Genomic DNA, 19,542 nt, shown 5'->3' with positions numbered 1-19,542 from the left:
ATTATATTTAAAAAAATGGTACATGATATAGCATTTAAAAAGGCCGAGGCGCGGGGCACATTAATAATAAAATTCAATTGCACTAGGGGACTGGTGGTCTGTGACAGTCAGTCACAGACCTTACCTTAACTGCTGGCATAAGCGAGTCCCGCCGTCGGGTGATGAAATCAGCAGCTTGCTCGAGGGGTTGGATGGCGCCCAGCCCCCACAGAGCGCGGACTTGACTGAGTCTGAGGGGGAGCTGCATGGACAGCCGCCGATGGTCAGACTCGCACCCGCCAGTGACTGGCTGCGATGTCATGACGTCAATGCTGGCCGTAGCAGAGCCAAAGGTCAGGGGAAACAGGAAACGAGCCGTACGCACGGTAATTAAGTCCCGCGCTGAGGTGGGACATTATCGGCCAGTATTTTGTTGTTTCGTCATGCCCCTAAAAAAACGATATGTATCGGCACCGATATATCGGTGCACCCCTAATTATTATTTTATTTTTTAACAGACCTCTAAGGCCCCGTACACACGGTCGGACGAAACCGATGAGAATGGTCCGACGGACCGTTTTCATTGGTTCACCTCTGAAGTGGCCTGACGTGTGTACACACCATCAGTTCAAAATCCGATCGGGTCAGAACGCGGTGATGTAAAACACACGATGTGCTGAATAAAACGAAGTTCAATGCTTCCAAGCATGCGTCGACTTGATTCTGAGCATGCGCAGGTTTAGAACCGATGCTTTTCTGTACTAACCATCGGTTTGGTCCGATGGGGCAGCGGTCTATCGGTTCGGTTTTGAAGCATGTTTAGAAATTTTGGACCGAAGGAAAACAGACCGATAGCCTATACACACGGTCGGTTTGGTCCGATGAAAATGAACTTCGGTCCATTCTCATCGGACCAAACCGACCGTGTGTACGGGGCCTCAGTGTTTGTGAAATTTTACACCACCACACCACTCATACTCGGCTAATGAAAGGTAATGACTCAATTTTTATTTTTATACTGCTATCAATGGCCAACACGGTACAACACTTCATCCATGTCTTTGGTGATCTCTGATCTCCTTATAAAGTGTTTCTTACATGATGAAGATCAGCCATGGAGTATATCTGAGGTGTATATCAGGGTGTGCTTCTTCCCCACATGAGAGCTGTGATGTCCAGCAACATTCATATACAAGACATTTCCCGCACTCAAGGCACTAATACACCTCAAGGGTTGTGTGGGATCCCTGATGTACAGGAAGACAGAACTTCGAGTAACAGTTCCCTCACTCAGAACAGGAAAGTGGCGTCTCCCCCATGTGAGATTTCTGATGTCTGTAAAGATGGGACTTCCTTGAAAAACATTTCCCGCATTCAGGGCAGGAAAAAGGCTTCTCCCCCGTGTGCAATTTTTGATGTCTGTAAAGATTGGGCATCCCCGAAAAACATTTACCGCACTCAGGACAAGCATACGGCTTCTCCCCCGTGTGAGACCTCTGATGTGCAACAATATCTGATTTACTTGCAAAACATTTCCCACACTCAGAACAGGAATAAGGCTTTTCCCCCGTGTGAGATCTAAGATGGATGTCAAGATGTACCTTCTGTGAAAAACCTTTCCCGCACACAGGACAGGAATGTGGCTTTTCCCCTGTGTGAGATCTCTGATGGCTGTCGAGATGTGCCTTTTGTGAAAAACATTTCCCGCATGCAGGACAGGAATATGGCTTTTCCCCCGTGTGAGATCTCTGATGTACGACAACTTCTGATTTTCTTACAAAACATTTCCCACACTCAAGGCAGGAATAAGGCTTCTCCCCTGTGTGCAGTCTCTGATGTCTGTACAGATGGGACTTCTGTGAAAACAATTTCCCACACTCAGAACAGGAAAGTGGCTTCTCCCCTGTGTGAGATCTCTGATGTCTGTAAAGATGGGATTTCTGTGAAAAAAATTTACCGCACTCAGGACAGGAATACGGTTTCTCCCCTGTGTGAGATCTCTGATGTGCGTCAAGTACTGATTTTTGTACAAAACATTTACCGCACACAGGACAGGAATATGGCTTCTCCCCTGTGTGCAGTTTCCGATGATTATAAAGATTGGACTTCTGTGAAAAACATTTCCCGCACTCAGGACAAGAAAATGGCTTCTCTCCTGAGTGAGATCTCTGATGAATGGAAAGCTGGTCATTCTTCGAAAAACACTTCCCGCACTCAGTACAGGAAAACCTCTTATCTTTCGGAAGGACGACACCGACCCTCACAGTCTGAGGTTCCTCAGGATAAGAGGAATACGATGGTCCATCTACACTGTGTGGTGCCGGATGGACATTTGAGGTAGTCGGGTTTTCTCCTGAACTATACTGTGTGATGTCCTCATCTTCTACTTTACAGTCTGGAGACAAAGTGAGACAATCCTCTGAGGTTTTCCTCATCTCCCGTCCATCTACTAAAATAGATATAAAAAGATTAATACTAGACATGAGCAGATTGGTTCCCCTAAACCAGGACTCCGCCCACATCAGGCAGCTTTGTCTCTGAGGATCTTACAATCCCCCCTCAAGGTAACTAGTAAATGAGTCTAGGATGAGTGTCCCCACCCCCTCTATCACTCATTGCCATCTTCCCAAACACAAGAAGTACTACACTTCATTATTTAGTCCATGATTTAGTAATGAAACAACCAAGATAAAGACTGGACTGATCCTTAAGACCACCATCATTGGGTTATTGACTCCTCCCTCATTATCACTTTCTGGTTAAGGTTCCAAAGTATGAGGATGTTATCACATTATTATCACCATGTAAAAGTCTGTGCTCCAATCAAATCATTAGATATAAAGGGCTAGATTCAGGTAGCAGTTACGGTGGCGTATCTCCAGATACGCCGCCGTAATTTCAAATCTGCGCCGGTGTATCTTTACGCCGATTCTCCAGGGCAGATATGTCAAAAAAATAGGCTTCCTCCGCCGACGTAACTTGAATGCGGCGGCGTATAATTGTGTGCATTTTAACGCTGGCCGCTAGGGGCGCTTCCGTTGTTTTCAGCGTAGAATATGCAAATGACCTAGATACGCCGATTCACAAATGTACGTACGCCCGGCGCAATTTTTTTTACGTCGTTTACGTTAGGCTTTTCCGGCGTAAGGTTACTCCTGCTATTAGGAGGCGCAACCAATGTTAAGTATGGACGTCGTTCCCGCTTCAAAATTTTAATTTTTTATGTCGTTTGCGAAAGTCGTTCGCGAATAGGGCTGGACGTAATTTACGTTCACGTCGAAACCAATACGTCATTGCGGCGTACTTGGGAGCTATGTACACGGACAGCGCTTGCGTCAGGTCATCATAGATTAACATAAAACACGCCCCCCCTTCCACATTTGAATTACGCGCGCTTACGCCGGCCCCATTTACGCTACGCCGCCGCAACTTACGGAGCAAGTGCTTTGTGAATACTGCACTTGCTCCTGTATGTTGCGGCGGCGTAGCGTAAATACGATACGCTGCGCCGCCGTAACTATGCGCGCCCCTACCTGAATCTAGCCCAAAATGTCCAGCTGATAGGAAATGGGTGCAACAAAAGAGAATACATATTATGGCCCGGATTCACAAAGCACTTACGCCGACATAAGTGTATATATGCGCCGTCGTATCTATGCGCCGTGCCCATAAACTGAGATACGCCTGAAAATAGGCTTCATCCGACCGACGTAACTTTCCTACACCGGCGTATCGGGGGCGCATATTTACGCTGGCCGCAAGTGGCGCTCCCATTGATTTCCTATTCAAATATGGAAATGAGGGAGATACGTCGATTCACGAACGTACTTGCGCCCGGCGCATAATATACGCGGTTTGCGCAACTTATGCTAAGGTATGGACCAGGGAACACAGCCGTCGTATTGTACGTTGTTTACGTAGTACGTGAATAGGGCTGGGCGTAGGTTACGTTCACGTCGTAGGCAGTGATCCATCGAATCTTAGGGAGTAGTTCCGAGGTGATTCTGAGCATGCGCACTGGGATGCGTCCACGGGACGGTGCATGCGCTGTTCGTTATTCGTATCTTTATGGCGCTCGGCCCATCATTTGCATGGGGTCACGCCTCATTTGCATTGCTCACGCCCACTTACACTTACGACGACTTACGCTTTCAAAACCCAGCGTAGATTCGGAAGCAAGTGGGAGCAAGTGCTTTGTGAATACTGTGCTTGCCTCTCTGCACTGCGTCGGCGTAGCGTATATTCGATGCGCTACGTTGGCATAAATATGCGTCAATGTATGTGAATCCGGGCCTTTGTGTGTGTATATTTATGGTCGTTACCCTCTGAGAGAGAGATGTGGATCACATAAGACTTACAACATAAATAGACCTGAAGTGTGCCTTGGTGGTCTGGTCAGTATGCCAAGAAAAGGGGGCATACCCAAGGTAAGTAATGGGTAGTTAATTGAAGAAGGACATGCTGAGAAGTGCCCTGAAAAAGGGAAGGGCGGGAGGGTGTTGAATGCGATTGAATGCGCAGACTCACGGACATGAGGTGAGCTGGAAAGAGTCGGCCCAGTGACGTGTAGTACCGCACACTGAACCGACAAAGAGCATGTGTGAGTGGGCTGCTTAAATACCCTCCGGGCTCCTCCCATAAACTCAGGCCACCATACTGGCCTTATATATATATATATATATATATATATATATCAGTGGGTAGAGGGGTGAGAGCAAAAGTCAGGGTTATGTAGTATACAACAGGGAGGACTATATAGCATCAGAATTATGTAATGTACAACATAAAATAATGTCAGGGCTGGGCTCCTGCTATTTTTTGAGCAGCTCTTTTCTTTCAGTGCACAGAAGCTGCTTGGCTGTCAGTTAATTACCAGACACTCGTTGTTTCCACAGTGACTCACCTAGTTACAATTATTTGCCTGCCTCATTAGTCCAGCCTACAGCCAGCCCCTTTTGGCCAAACAGCTTTGCTCATTTCCTCCCTGCCCTTGCGTGGTCTATGATCTCCAGTGTGTTCCTGCCTGTGTTCCTGTGTATGACTTGGACTGGCTGACTTACCTTCCGATACCTGTTCCTGTTTTTGCTCCTTATTACGCTGACTTCTGGCTTCCTGACCCCGGCTCGTCCGATTACCCGCTCTGGCATCCAAACCTTGGCTTCAGTTATTGACTACATTCTTGAACCGTGTTATTTTTTGCCTTTTCGTTAGAGGTGTGATTTTAACTGCATTTTCCGACTCCTGTTTTATGGTTACTGACATTACGCAATGGCCATGAATCCAGAAGATGCAGGTAATCCACTTAGTTGTAATATTTTCTCCATATTGGACAAGCAGGACCACCGCATGAATAGGTTTGCCATAGCGTTACAAATGCTCTTGATTCGCACTGCTCATCTGGATCCTCCTACTCTGGCTGCTCCAGTACAACCAGTGTTGCAAGCCATCCCTTGCTGCTGCTCCTGTCTCTGTTCAGGCAGCTGCCTCTAATACAATTAATGTAGGAGGTATGAATGGTTCTGATTCATTTCCCCAGCATTTTGGGGGCGATCCAGCTCACTGCAGAGGCTTTCTAAACCAGGTCGGAATATATTTTGAGATGCGTGAGATGTCCCAGGCATTCCCTACGGACAGAAGCAAAGTAGGTTTCATTTTTTTTCTTTGCTTTCTGACAAAGCCTTGGCTTGGGCAAACTCTCTATGGGAAACACAAAAACCCACCCAGAATTGCCCTGAGTTTTTGACTTCCTTTAAATGGGTATTTGATATTCCCACTCACTCCACATCTGCTGCTAAAAGCCTTATGTCCATTAAACATAGAGTGGGAACTGCTGCAGATTACGCCATTAAATTCTGTACTCTGGCAGCAGTGGTTGTTTAGAACAATGAGGCTGTCGTGGCTACTTTATTCCTATGGCCTCTCTAACATTAAAGATAAGATTGCAGCTCGGAATATAGCTAGGAATCTTGAGGCGTTGATCTTGTTTGCCATTCTCATTAACTCCCGACTCCGAAAGAGACCTTCCTTTAAGGAGCACTTGCACCAAGTCAAACCACTTTTGGCTTTGAGCCTTGCTTTCCCACCCATGCCTCCTGGCCCTGAGTTCTCCACTGAAGTAGAACACATGCAGCTGGGCTTCACATGTCTTTCTCTGCCGAAGAGAGGGCCTTTAGGAGGAGGGAGAGATTTGCCTTTACTGTGGCCAGGCAGGTCACTTATTGAAGTCTTGCCCAAACTGTCCTGGGAAACGCCCACATCCGAGGTCCTGTAGGTTACAGACCTTAGGTGGCGTCTTTGCGTCCCCAGCTATCCTAAAGGATAAGCCTCTAGTTCCGGCTATTCTTGCCTGATCTGAATTTTCCATCGATACTAAAGGGGTACTAATCGACTCTGGGGCTGCTTGCTTGTTCATAGATAGTGCCTTTGTGTTGAAGCACTCGAGACCGCTCCAGCCTCATGTCTTTCAATTTGCCATTGAGGCTATTGATAGGAGACCTCAATAGCCTGCCCATGTGACCCATCAAACCGCTCCATTAACCATGGCTGTAGGGGCTCTTAACCATGAGATAATCCAATTCCAAGTCATTTCCTCACCTCATTACCCACTTATCATTGGTTAGCCTTGGCTATAGAGGCACAATCCCTCATTTGATTGGCATAGTGCTGAGCTTCTGTCATGGTTGCCACAATGCACTAATACGTGTTTTGAGAAAGTGATTGAGGTCTTGTGCACGTCTTCAGTCTCTTCATTGCCAGAAGAGTACTGCTCATTCAGTGATGTCTTTGACAATGGTCAGGTCGGTATTTAGCCACCAAATCGGCCTTATGATTGCATAATTGACCTTCAACCTGGTGCCATTCCTCCACGTGGCTGGGTTTACCCTCTGTCTGCCTCAGAGAGAAGAAGGCTATGGAGGAGTATTTTGCAGATTCACCATCTCTGGGGTTCATCTGAAAATCCTCTTCTTCTGCCGGTGCTGGCTTTCTTTGTGAAAAAGAACAGTGGTGAACTGATATCCTGTATCGATTATAGGGGTCTCAATCGCATAACTTAAAAAATTCTTATCCGATCCTATTGATATTGGAATTTTTTGACCCCCTCAAGGGAGCAACGGTATTTATTAAGCTTGATTTGGGAGGGGCATACAATCTTGTGAGTATTAAAGAGGGGGACAAATGGAAAACTACATTTAATACAAGGACCGGACACTACGAATACCTTGTAATGCCCTTTTGTCTCTGCAACACTCCTGCAGATTTTCAGTAATTTATTAACAATGGGGTAGATTCACATACGCCGCCGTAATTTGAAATTCGCGCCCGCGTAGCGTTATGCCGATTCTCAAAGGCAGTTACGCTGAAAAAATAGTCTTCCTCCACCGACGTAACTTGATTGCGGCGGCGTAGAATTGTGTGCAATATAAGTTTGGCCGCTAGGGGCGCTTCCGTTGTTGTCGGCGTAGAATATGCTAATTTCCTAGATACGCCGATTCACAAAAGTACACGCGCCCGGCGGTAGTTTTTTACGTCGTTTGCGTAAGGCTGCTCCTGCTATTAGGAGGCGCAGCCAATGTTAAGTATGGACGTCGTTCCCGCTTCGAAATTTGATTTACGTTGTTTGCGTAAGTCGTTCGCGAATAGGACTGGACGTAATTTACGTTCACGTCGAAACCAATACGTCGTTACGCCGTACTTGGGAGCAATGCACACTGGGATATGTACACGGATGGCGCAATGCGCCGTTCTTAAATCACGTCAGGTCATCACATATTACCACAAAACACGCCCCCCCTTCCCCATTTGAATTACGCTACGCCGCCGCGACTTACGGAGCAAGTGCTTTGTGAATACTGCACTTGCTCCTGTAAGTTGCAGAGGCGTAGTGTAAATACACTACGCTGCGCCGCCGTAAATTATAGCGTAGCTACCTGAATCTACCCCAATGTCCTCTAAGATATGCTGCAGCAATAGGTGGTGGTTTACCTCAATTATATTCTCATATACTCTAAATCCCTAGAGAACCACCACACAGACGTCGCCCGTGTGCCACAGAGGTTGATAGAAAACAACCTGTATTGCAAGTTAGAAAAATGTGCGAGTAGTGATCAGGTAAAATTTTGGGGTTAGGTAATTTCTGCTGTCAGGTTTTTGATGGACCCAGAGAAATTATCTGCAGTCTTAGGCCCCGTACACACGACCGAGTTTCTCGGCAGAATTCAGCCAGAAACTCGGTCGGAGCTGGATTCTGCCGAGAAACTCGGTCGTGTGTACACTTTTCAGCGAGGAACCCGTCGAGGAACTCGTCGGGCCGAAAAGAGAACATGTTCTCTATTTCCTCGTGGTTCAATGAGGAAAGTCGCCCTGCCGAGCTCCTCGGCGGCTTCCACACTGAACTCGCCGAGGAACTCGATGTGTTTGGCACGTCGAGTTCCTCGGTCGTGTGTACGGGGCCTTACAGTGGCCTAGACCGACAGGTCTACATTCTCAATGTTTTCTTGGCTTTGCCAGTTTTTTCCAGAAATGTATTAGTAATAGTAATTTCCCTTCTCTGGTCAAACCCCTGACATATGACCAGAAAAGACGGCAACCCACAGAATCAGTCCCAGGATTCGATTAAAGCCTTTGATTCCCTCAAGGCTGCTTTTGCTACAGCTCCAGTGCTGGCACATGCTGATCCTAAGTTACTGTTATAAATATAAATCACAAGTGCTCACCACTTTGGGGAATCTAATATATGGACTATTTGAATTTTCTCAGTTTAGTTAATTATTGCTTTAGCACGGCACGATTTTCTTTGAGATCCTATGTACCCTCACTCTCAACGTCCAACCTCTGAATGCTCTATGAATCCTCGTGGCTACTTTTGTTAGAAACTGCCTCCAGCAGAATGCAATTACGAAATTGGGGTCAGAGAATTATTGGCTATCACTTTAGCTCTTGAGGATACTACTGTGCGTATCCTAATTTTGACCGACCATAACAATCTTACAATTTTGTCTGAGGCTGAACGCTTATCTCCTATAAGGGTCATTGGACCCTTTTTCTGTCAAGCTTCAATTACATAGTCTCATTCTTAAGCCGCGTACACACATCCTGAATGTCGAGAGACATCAGCCAGTTAAAAATAAAAACCTCGGACATTCGGCCCGTGTGTATGCCATCTAGTCCGACAGAAGCCAGCTTCTGGAAAATCAGCAGCCAAACGACTCCCGATCAGCGCTCTCAGACAATGGCAGAGAGTGTTGATCGATGTTGTCATGGTTATGCAGTAATGTTTGTCTGTCAGCTTACCTCTCCATGTGCTGATTAAGAGGCCAGCAACTCTCACCTCACTGCTTAAGTAATTTCTCCTCTAAGCATGGCTCCACCCCAGGCCATATCAGGGAACTCTATATTAACCTGTACACTGCAAGCCAGCCGTGCTGGTCAACATTGTTTGTTAACCTTTGTGTGTATCTTGCTGTGCCTTCTACATCTGATTCCAGTTTCCGATCTTGGCTTGTTCTCGACTTTCCCTGCCTGCTTGTGACCCTGATCTTTGGCGAGTTCTATGTTTGCCCTTGTCTGCTAGTCACCCCGATCTTTGGCTTATCCCCTTACTATATCTTGTTATCCTCGGATGCTGCTTCCTCTCTATCTTCCTGTAGCCTACTGTGAGCGTGAGCTGGGAGACTCTGGGGGCCGCAACCTGGAGCCAGTTGCAGCCCAGTCCATCCTCACCACTAAAGGCTCTGGTGAACACCTGCTGGCTCTAGACTCTGCACCCTGGGGAATCTTATGCTCTAGCTCCCTGGATCTGTGTTGGTGCTCCAGGTGACCTGCCTTCCTTAACCACCCAGAGTTCCATCCGCAGCAGTCAGCCATAGGGTCCACTCCCGTAGCGGGGCACTTCTGACCTCAACGGCGTGCATCTGAGGTTCCTCAGGATAAGAGGAATATGATGGTCCATCTACACTGTGTGGTGGGTCGCTTTAGGAGCAGTATATACACGTCTCCTAAAGCGCCTCAAAGAAGCAGCTTGCAGGACTTTTTTTGACGTCCTGCCAGCGCAGCGCCAAAGTGTGAAAGCACATGGGCTTTCACATGCGGATTGCAGAGTAGGTTTTTTTTCAGGCGCTAGACCCAAGGTACATGCACCAGGTAGAAAGGGGAATAGCCGCTCCAGGTGGGAACCCAGACAAACATCCACCGTTGCAGACAACTCAGGTGCAGGCAATGCACTTAGCAAAGCAGGAACAAAGATTGTCTCTGGACAGCCGCACACTGAACAAATTGTAGCCTTTATTGAAAAAAGGACAGCACTACAAGTCACAGCAAAGTGAAATAAAATAAAACCCAACTACTGACGCGTTTCGCACTAACACTAGTGCTTAGTCATGGCTAAGCACTGGCGTTAGTGCGAAACGCGTCAGCAGTTGGGTTTTATTTTATTTCACTTTGCTGTGACTTGTAGTGCTGTCCTTTTTTCAATAAAGGCTACAATTTGTTCAGTGTGCGGCTGTCCAGAGACAATCTTTGTTCCTGCTTTACATGCACCAGGTACCTAGGTCGAACAGCACCTATGGTAAAAATCAACCATTTTCTAGCAGTCGAACCCAAGAATCTCCATAAATCCAATCTAGACACATAAATTGTGTTTGCAGCAAAGAGAAGGAAGATTATCCGAGAGGAATACAGGTCGGGGAACACAGCTCAGGAAAGTAAAAGAGTATTACAGGCTGATATCACCCAGTCCTTGCCCTACTCTGGACCAATCAGTGAGCAGTATGGGTGGATGAATGCATTTAGTGTTAATGACCCACCTGTGCTGATCTCTGTAGGAGTGTCCTCCTCTATAAATGTCCCCGTTATTCCATCCTCCTCCATAGACTGCTGATCATCCCTCACATACGTATCTTCTTCTTTAACCTCAACTTTTATAGCCATCAGATCTTCACCCTAAATCAAGAGAAGGATAGAAAATATTACCTTTAAAATAAAAGCTTTAATATTCTGACATCATATAAAAAAGTCCACATATCTCCACAAGTCCATATTCTGTATACTTCATCCAGCCAACCTTGTAATGGTGGGGGATGGTGTGACCTTCCTGTGTGGAATCCCGTGAATACAGAGGACGGGGACATCTCTCTGGTGGGTTCCTGATATTAGGCATCTCCATCATATCCTTGTGTCCTTCTGATAACTCCTCCATCACTCCATACTCCTCATCCTCCTCTTTATATTCTTCTTTAACAATGATATTATAATCTCCGAGATTTCCACTCTGAAAGATATTAAAAACATTCATTATAACAAACATGCTGTGTATAAATCAGAACTACCAATGATTGTCAGTCATCTACCTGATGATGGTGAGGAATGGTGTGATCTTCCTGTGTGGACACCATGGTGTCCTGGTACGGATCCTTGTGACTTTTTAGACACACCGACTCCTCCATCACCCCATCCTCATTATCCTCCTCTTTTATCTCTTCTTTAGCCTCAACTTTAGAATCTCTCAGGTCTCCACTCTGAATATAGAATAAAAATGACATCAATGGTAACAATGCAGATAATGTACAGATCCTAATGATACTATCAGTGATTGTTCCTCATCTACCTGATGATGGTGAGGGATGGTGTGACCTTCCGGTGTGGAATCCCGGGAATACAGAGGACAGGGACATCTCTCTGGTGGGTTCCCATTACTGAATCCATCTGTAGGAAACACACACACTGACTGAATACATTGTTTCTATGTGTTTATCAGATGATGGGGGATCTAGGTGGAGCCTCCGTACTGCTCTCTCCTTTACAATAAAGTCTCCTCTTACCCGGTGATGTGAGGGGCGGCTGATTGTCCATCATGACGTCCTTGTAGAGATCCTTGTGTCCTTCTAAATACTCCCACTCCTCCATGGGGAAATAGACAGTGACAGATCTCCTTGTAGACGGATACCTTTGGGAATGAAAGTAAGAATTATTTGGATGGTATTGGTCACACAATAATCAGATGTGAGGGTGGGAGGTTAATAGGAGGTTTGCTTTACATTTAGTAACCACTACCCCCATGAGAAAACAGTAATTCAGATCATAAATTCCCTTTACTCTGTTGGGTCTGTTTTGTTTCTGAACTGGTTTTGCATTGTTTTCGATCTCCGGACAAGGAATGATAGATATGACTCTTCTTCTCTATTCTTGTTTGCTCTGAGGCAGTGCTTTTAGGTCAATATAGGATCATCATGATGTCCAGGAAGAGGAACTTGCTGACTTTTGGCCGGAGTTGCCGGATAATAAGGATAATTGCCAAAAATCCGGCTGCAAGGCTCCAATCTCCGACAGCCTGCTGACTGACAAAAGTGATGTCACTGTCACTCTCTGCAATAAGAGGAGGGATTGGATTGGATAGCAGGAGGATGGTGCTGGTGGAGTAGGGAGCTGTGAGGGAGGAATCTGTTCTTTTACTTCCAATAACAGCCCAGGGTGGATAAGAGGACAGAGGGGGGAGAGAGTTTGTTCTCTAGGTTGGCAAGTATACTGTAGTAACCAGGACATTGTACGAAGTGGCAGTGGGTTACTGGTGTTCTAAATTTCAGCACTGGGCACTGCCAGAGCCTGGGTCATGGGAAGGTTATGGGCTGCCTCCCCAGATGCACAGCACCGATCCCTGGCCACCTATTAGGCAATACTGCACAAACGGAACAAGTGCCGATCAAGGTGTGAAGGACTGCCCCTCTTCATTCCACTTGGTATCTTGGAAATTATAGTTGACCTGTGAGATGGTAAGAAGGTGAAGGTTGCCTTTTTTTCCTGGCAGGAGTTCTGTAAGAATGCCTGAACAGTAAGCTCAGGTGGGAGGACCATCATAGACCAAGACCCCCTCCACCCTTCCTACCTTAGAATCCCCCTGAGCCCTACAACCTCCTCATCCCTCAGAGCCCTGCTGCCCAACAACCCTATCAAGGGACCAGAGTCCTTCAGCTACACTCCCCTTTCAGATCTGTTCATCCCCCTTAGAGCCATTTAACCCCACTACCCCCTCAAGAGCCCAAGAGAATTTCAGCCACAGCACCCCACAAAGTCCCTTCAGCTCCTCTACTTTCCTCAGGTCTTTCAGTATTTTCCTCCCTCTGACACCAACAATGGAACATATTCTTCATGGCAGGCTGGGGAATGTTTTTTTCCTCCTGACCAGCAATGTAAGGGGCTCTATGCTCCATACTCCTGACCCCTGCACTCCATCATTGTGTTGGCTGCATAGTGTAATGATTGTCCATTGGTTGCCTGTGTAGTGTAATAATTGCCCTTTGTAGGCCATGTATGGTCAGGATAGTCATTGTCTTGTCTATTTATTGTCAGTGCTGTTTGTTTAGAGGACATATTACTAGAAATTATCTCCACTATGGAGGAGAATGTTCCGGCCCCAAAAATAGGGAAATGTTCTGTCCCTGAAGGGGTTAATCTAGGTTTCCACACTATATATATGTGTGTATCATCATCTGCTGGAGATAAAAGACGTCACAGTGACTATGGAGGAAGAGGACGGACATGACGGGGTTACTGGGTGTAAATAGAAAATAAGATCTTATTACCTCCTCTGCTGCCACTTCCAGCAATGTCTCCTCACGACTTCCTTGCGACTCACCTCTCACCCGCAACTTTTTATTTATAGCTGACATCACTTCCTTTCTTCCATAGAGACTTTCTGCCTTCCTTCATAGACATGAGATCACCACCTTGTGGATTTCAGAGGAACTGCAGTGTGAACACGGCCTTGTGCTGTGTGTGTATATATAGCCAGATTCATAGATAGATACGCCGTCGTAACTCTGAATCTACGCCGGCGTTAATTTATGCGTATTCTGGAAACCAGATACGCTTAAATTAGGCTAAGATACGAGCGGCGTAAGTCTCCTACGCCGTCGTATCTTAAAGTGTAATTTTTAGGCTGGCCGCTAGGTGGCGCTTCCGTTGAGTTCGGCGTAGAATATGCAAATGACTAGATACGCCGATTCACGAACGTACGTGCGCCCGTCGCAGTAAAGATACGCCGTTTCCGTAAGAGATACGCCGCGTAAAGATAAAGCTGCCCCCTAGGAGGCGTAGTCAATGTTAAGTATGGCTGTCGTTCCCACATCGAAATGTGAAAATTTTACATTGTTTGCGTAAGTCGTCCGTGAATGGGGCTGGACGTAATTTACGTTCACGTCGAAACCAATACGTCCTTGCGGCGTACTTTGGAGCAATACACACTGGGATATGTACACGAATGGTGCATGCGCCGTTCGTAAAAACCGTCAATCACGTCGGGTCACCCCCATTAGCATAAAAAAACGCCCCCTCATCCTCATTTGAATTAGGCACGCTTACGCCGGCCCCATTTACGCTACGCCGCCGTAAGTTAGGAGTCAAGTACTTTGTGAATACAGTACTTGCCTCTCTGACTTAAGGCGGCATAGCGTATATACGATACGCTGCGCCGCCTTAAAGATACGCGCCCCTACCTGAATCCGGCTATTACTGTATATCCTTAAAGATGGGGTAATCTCCACTCACACAAAGGGGATAGAAGCAGGGCCGGTGTTCTGCCGATGAGGGTCCCCCCGATCGATAATGCCACCCCTGTACTGCGCAGGCGCAGCGCTTGTACAGTATGAACCACAACGGGGCCAACGGAAATAGCCGAAGATAAATAGCTCAGTCAGCTGAACACGGCGCCTGCGCAATGATAACAATATTGTGACATACGCTACCACACGCTCGTGCTACTCTGCAAGGGAGCGGGTGCATTACTGTTATATCGTCTAAGGGGCGGATAACTACAGAAGAGACCGAGTTTTTAATTGATAGGAAGAGCTGATAACTTGGGAGTGATATTAGCAATATACTACACGTCTTTGCGGGGCGTGTTTAAACAAATGTGTAAAGAGAAAATACTGCGCAGTCACTGTGAAAAAACAATGTCCCAGATTCAGTAAGATTTGCGCATAAATTACGGAGGCCCAGGGCAACGATTTTGCCCTGCGCCCCCGCAAATTTGCGCCGCTGCCCTCGATTCACGGAGCAGTAGCTCCGTAAATTGCGAGGGCGCGCCGGCAAAATTGCCCGGCGTAAGCGCGCGCAATTTAAATGATCCCGCAGGGGGGCGGGAATCATTTAAATTAGGCGCGTTCCCGCGCCGATCGTAAAGCGCATGCGCCGTCGGGAAACTTTGCATTGCAAGGACGTCATTTGCTTCAAAGTGAACGTGAATGGCGTCCAGCGCCATTCACGAATCACTTACGCAAACGACGTGAAATTCAAATTTCGCGATGCGGGAACTGCGGGTATACTTTAGCATTGGCTGCCCCTACTATTAGAAGGGACAGCCTTACGCTAAACACGCCGTACGGAAACAACGTAACTTTTGGTCGACCGAATTTCAAAAATCAATGGTGGCATCATCGGATCACAAAAAAAAAAACTTTCTGATTTTGAAAAGAAAATCTCTGTCTGAAATTCGACCGTGTATGGCTGCTTTAGGTTCACAAACGAACGTGAGAAAATTCCAAAAATGATTGAAATAAATATTGAATACAAAAAAATCGGTGAATAAGTGTCTGCAAAAGTCCACGGTGACTATCTACAATAAGGCTTCATTTCCATGAACGTTTTAAAAAACGGGCTGTAAAGCTAGTACAGACGCCAGGAAAAAAAGCGTTTTTAACGCGATTTTTCCCACGTTTTGCATTGAATTCAATGCACGTTTTGCCGCGCTAGTTTTCAGCCACGTTTTTCTGTTTCTATTCAAAATCAATGGTTTCCTATGGGAGCCCATTGATTTGAATAGAGGTCGCACCAAAAGTCAGATCAAGATGATCCGACTTGCGGGGGGCGACTGGTGTACATCGTACCCCTACCCATTCCCCGGGAGGAAAAGTGTCAATAAAATAAAAACACAACACAGGTTTTTAAAATCATTTATTAGCCAGCTCCGGGGGTCTTCTTCTGCCTTCGGGGATCTTCTCCGCTCTCCCCGGTTCTTCTCCCGCTCTCTGGTGCTTTCTTCGGGGCTGGCCAATGTTATCTTCTTGCAGCTCTTTTATTAGCAGCGGCCAGCCCGCTCTTCCTCGTTGCCTGGGCACCCACCCCCCCCATGTTGAGGGCATGCGGCCTGGTACGGCTGAGGGGGGGGGGGGGGCGCTCGCTCGTCCCCACCCCCATTCCTGACTGGCCGGGTGGCATGCTCGGATAAGGGTCTGGTATGGATTTTGGGGGAACCCCCACGCCATTTTTTTCAGCGTAGGAGTTCCCCTTAAAATCCATACCAGACCGAAGGGTCTGGTATCATCCTGGAGGGAACCTCACGCAAAAGTTTTTTAAATTTGCGCGGGGTTCCCCTTCAAGATTCTCTGCACACCAGTCGCCCTGCAAGTCGGATCATCCTGATCCGACTTTTGGTGCGACCTCTATTCAAATCAATGGGCTCCCATTGGGAACCATTGATTTTGAATAGAGAAAGAAACGCAGGACGAGGCTTAACACGGCATTAAGCCTTGTTAAATCACTTTTGCAGGCGTCTAACGTCTTTACAGCTCTAACGCTGGAGCTTCAGAACGCACTGGTCCTGGGTTTTTTTTGCAGCTCAAAAACGGCTCAGCCATCTACAGCTCAAAAACGTCATGGTGGGCATGAAACCATAGACTAACATGGAGAGCCATTTTTAAGCTGCAAAAAACGCTCAGAAAAGTGGCTGTAAAAACGTCCATGGAAATGAAGCCTAAATCATAAATTGTACCCCTCCAATATTAGTTATCACTGTAAACATAAAGTGACCAATGTAAGAGTGAATATTGTTCGAAGGTAGCATTAACCACTTAAGCCCCGGACCAAAATGCAGCTAAAGGCCCAGGCCAGGTTTTGCGATTCGGCACTGTGCCGCTTTAACAGACAATTGCGCGGTCGTGCGACGTGGCTCCCAAACAAAATTGACGTCCTTTTTTTCCCACAAATAGAGCTTTCTTTTGGTGGTATTTGATCACCTCTGCGTTTTTATTTTTTGCGCTATAAACAAAAATAGAGCGACAGTTTTGAAAAAAATGCAATATTTTTTACTGTTTTTCTATAATAAATATTCCCCAAAAATATATAAAAAACATATTTTTTCCTCAGTTTAGGCCGATACGTATTCTTATACATATTTTTGTTAAAAAAAAAATTGCAATAAGCGTTTATCGGTTGGTTTGCGCAAATATTATAGCGTTTACAAAATAGGGGATAGTTTTATTGTATTTTTATTAATTATTTTTTTTTTTTACTACTAATGGCGGCGATCAGCGATTTTTTTCGTGACTGCGACATTATGGCGGACTCTTCGGACAATTTTGGGACCATTGTCATTTTCAGAGCAAAAAATGCATTTAAATTGCATTGTTTATTGTGAAAATGACAGTTGCAGTTTGGGAGTTAACCACAGGGGGCGCTGAAGGAGTTCTGTTTCACCTAGTGTGTGTTTACAACTGTAGGGGGGTGTGGCTGTAGGTCTGACGTCATCGATTGTGTCTCGCTATAAAAGGGATGATATGATCGATGCACCGCCACAGTGAAGCACGGGGAAGCCATGTTTACATACGGCTCTCCCCGTTCTTCAGATCCGGGGAGCAATCGCGAGGGGGCAGCTAGAAACGAATAGCCGCCCCCTCATCCCGGATCGCTCCCACGGAAGAACCGACCGCCGCATGTACCGGGGGGTCCCGATCGGACCCCCGACCCGCGGAAAGGCAGGGACATACACGTACGCCCATCTGCCTGTACGTGCCATTCTGTGGACGTATATGTACATGCGGCGGTCGTTAAGCGGTTAATTAAATGACGATCCGTTCTGTAAGTGGTTATCGGTGACTTCAAGCAGATTAACACCCAAGAAGAAGTGTCAAGAAGTTAAAGAAAGGAATCCTCCACCTCTTATATCAAATCTCCTTACCGACTCCAATGGATCTCTTGTTATTGAGATCACAACAGCATGTGGCTGTTTACCCCCGCCCAGGGTCTTTCAATGGTAAGTAGCAAAAGATGTCCTATCTCCTCCACGTGGGGGGTCCTCAGTATATCTCCTGAGTAATTATTCCCCATACAAATAGAAAAGCTGCCATAGTGTAGTACTTTCAAGTATTTAATCAAAAAGACAAAGATGTACACTTACAGTTAGTAGTAATATAAAAGCGTGACTAATAAAATTGTTTAAGCCGGCCAGCTCACACTATCCGCCTGTCCTTCCGGGATTGTAGCGTTGTCTCATCGGTGACGTCAGCACGCCGCACCTTCATACGCCAGAGGTAGTCAGTTTTTGACGAAACGGAGTAACACAATCAATTTATCACAGTATCAGTGCGGATTTGTAGTATATTGCTAAAACCACGGCCAAGTTATCAGCTGTGCACATCAATAGAAAACTCTGCCTCTTTTCTAGCTATCCGCCCATTAGACAATATAACAGTAATGCACCCGCCCCCTTGCAGAGTAGCATGAGCATGGGGAGCGTGCCGCAGCGTCTGTCACAATATGGTTGGTCGTCATTGGGCAGGCGCTGTGTTCAGCTGACTCTGAGCTATTTATCTTCAGCTATTTCCGTCTGCCCCTGTCATGGTCTTACCTCTCTCCTGTCTCCTTCGTTTGACATGTGCTGGCGGCCATCTTGGTTTCTGGGTCTCTTGTAGCCTCCCACCCTGCGGCTCCTCCTTCCCACTGGGAGGAGCTGGATGCCTGGCTCATATACGTATATAGGTCTGTGGCTTCAGTTCCTTGCTTGGTCCTCCTGTGTTCACATGCTTCTAAGACTGCTGCTGCTTCTGGTTCCGATCCTGGCTTCATCTGACTTCCCTGCTGGTTCCTGATCCTGGCTTCGTCTGACTTCCCTGCTGGTGTCTGATCCTGGCTTCGTCTGACTTCCCTGCTGGTTCCTGATCCTGGCTTCGTCTGACTACCCTTCTGGTTCCTGACCTCTGGCTTCGCAAGACTCTGCTTCGGTTTCACCATTCGTTTGGACTTTTGCTTTACAGCTTGATTTTCAATAAAGCCTTCTTATTTTCACTTATCTCTTGTTGTACGTCTGGTTCATGGTTCCGTAACATTAGGACCAAGCCATGAATTTTGACGGTACAGGGCCATCCTCGCTACCCACGCTGGTTGCCAGACTTGATCAGCAGGATTACCTGTTGGGTCAGTTCGCCGTGGCGTTGCAAACCCTGCTTGAACGCACGGCTCATTTCGCTCCCGTTGCCGATGGGTCGGTTGTCGCTCCTGGGCCCGCTCCTACTGCCGCTCCGGTTGTTGGGCCAGAGTCTACCCCGACACCTGTTGTTGCGCCTGCGGTGTTTCGGGGTATGACCGGCTCTGCCCCCCTTCCACAGCGATTTGGGGGAGAGCCAACTCAGTGCCGAGGTTTCCTTAACCAAGTGGGCATTTATTTCGAGTTGCTGCCACATGCCTTTCCCACTGAGAGATCAAAGGTGGGCTTCTTGATCTCGCTGCTCTCGGACAAGGCCTTGGCCTGGGCCAGTCCTTTATGGGAGAACAACAATCCGGTGGTTGCCGAGTTTTCCG

The 19,542-nt window shown here is 46.9% G+C and overlaps 1 protein-coding gene across 1 annotated transcript in view; it reads right to left on the bottom strand.

Annotated features, from left to right (window-relative positions):
• Positions 1–1,170: 1,170 nt before the first annotated feature.
• The window catches only part of LOC120935498 (zinc finger protein OZF-like), a 31,019-nt gene continuing 12,647 nt past the window's right edge, over positions 1,171–19,542 (bottom strand). Inside the window, exon 3 of the mRNA XM_040347548.1 lies at positions 1,171–2,145. Coding sequence (XP_040203482.1) covers positions 1,266–2,145 — 880 coding nt within the window. The 3' untranslated portion in view covers positions 1,171–1,265. The remainder of the gene's footprint in view (positions 2,146–19,542) is intronic.

This window comes from Rana temporaria, chromosome 4, assembly GCF_905171775.1.
Source record: "Rana temporaria chromosome 4, aRanTem1.1, whole genome shotgun sequence".
NCBI classification, from domain to species: domain Eukaryota; kingdom Metazoa; phylum Chordata; class Amphibia; order Anura; family Ranidae; genus Rana; species Rana temporaria.
This window is presented reverse-complemented; position numbering and strand designations above follow the sequence as displayed.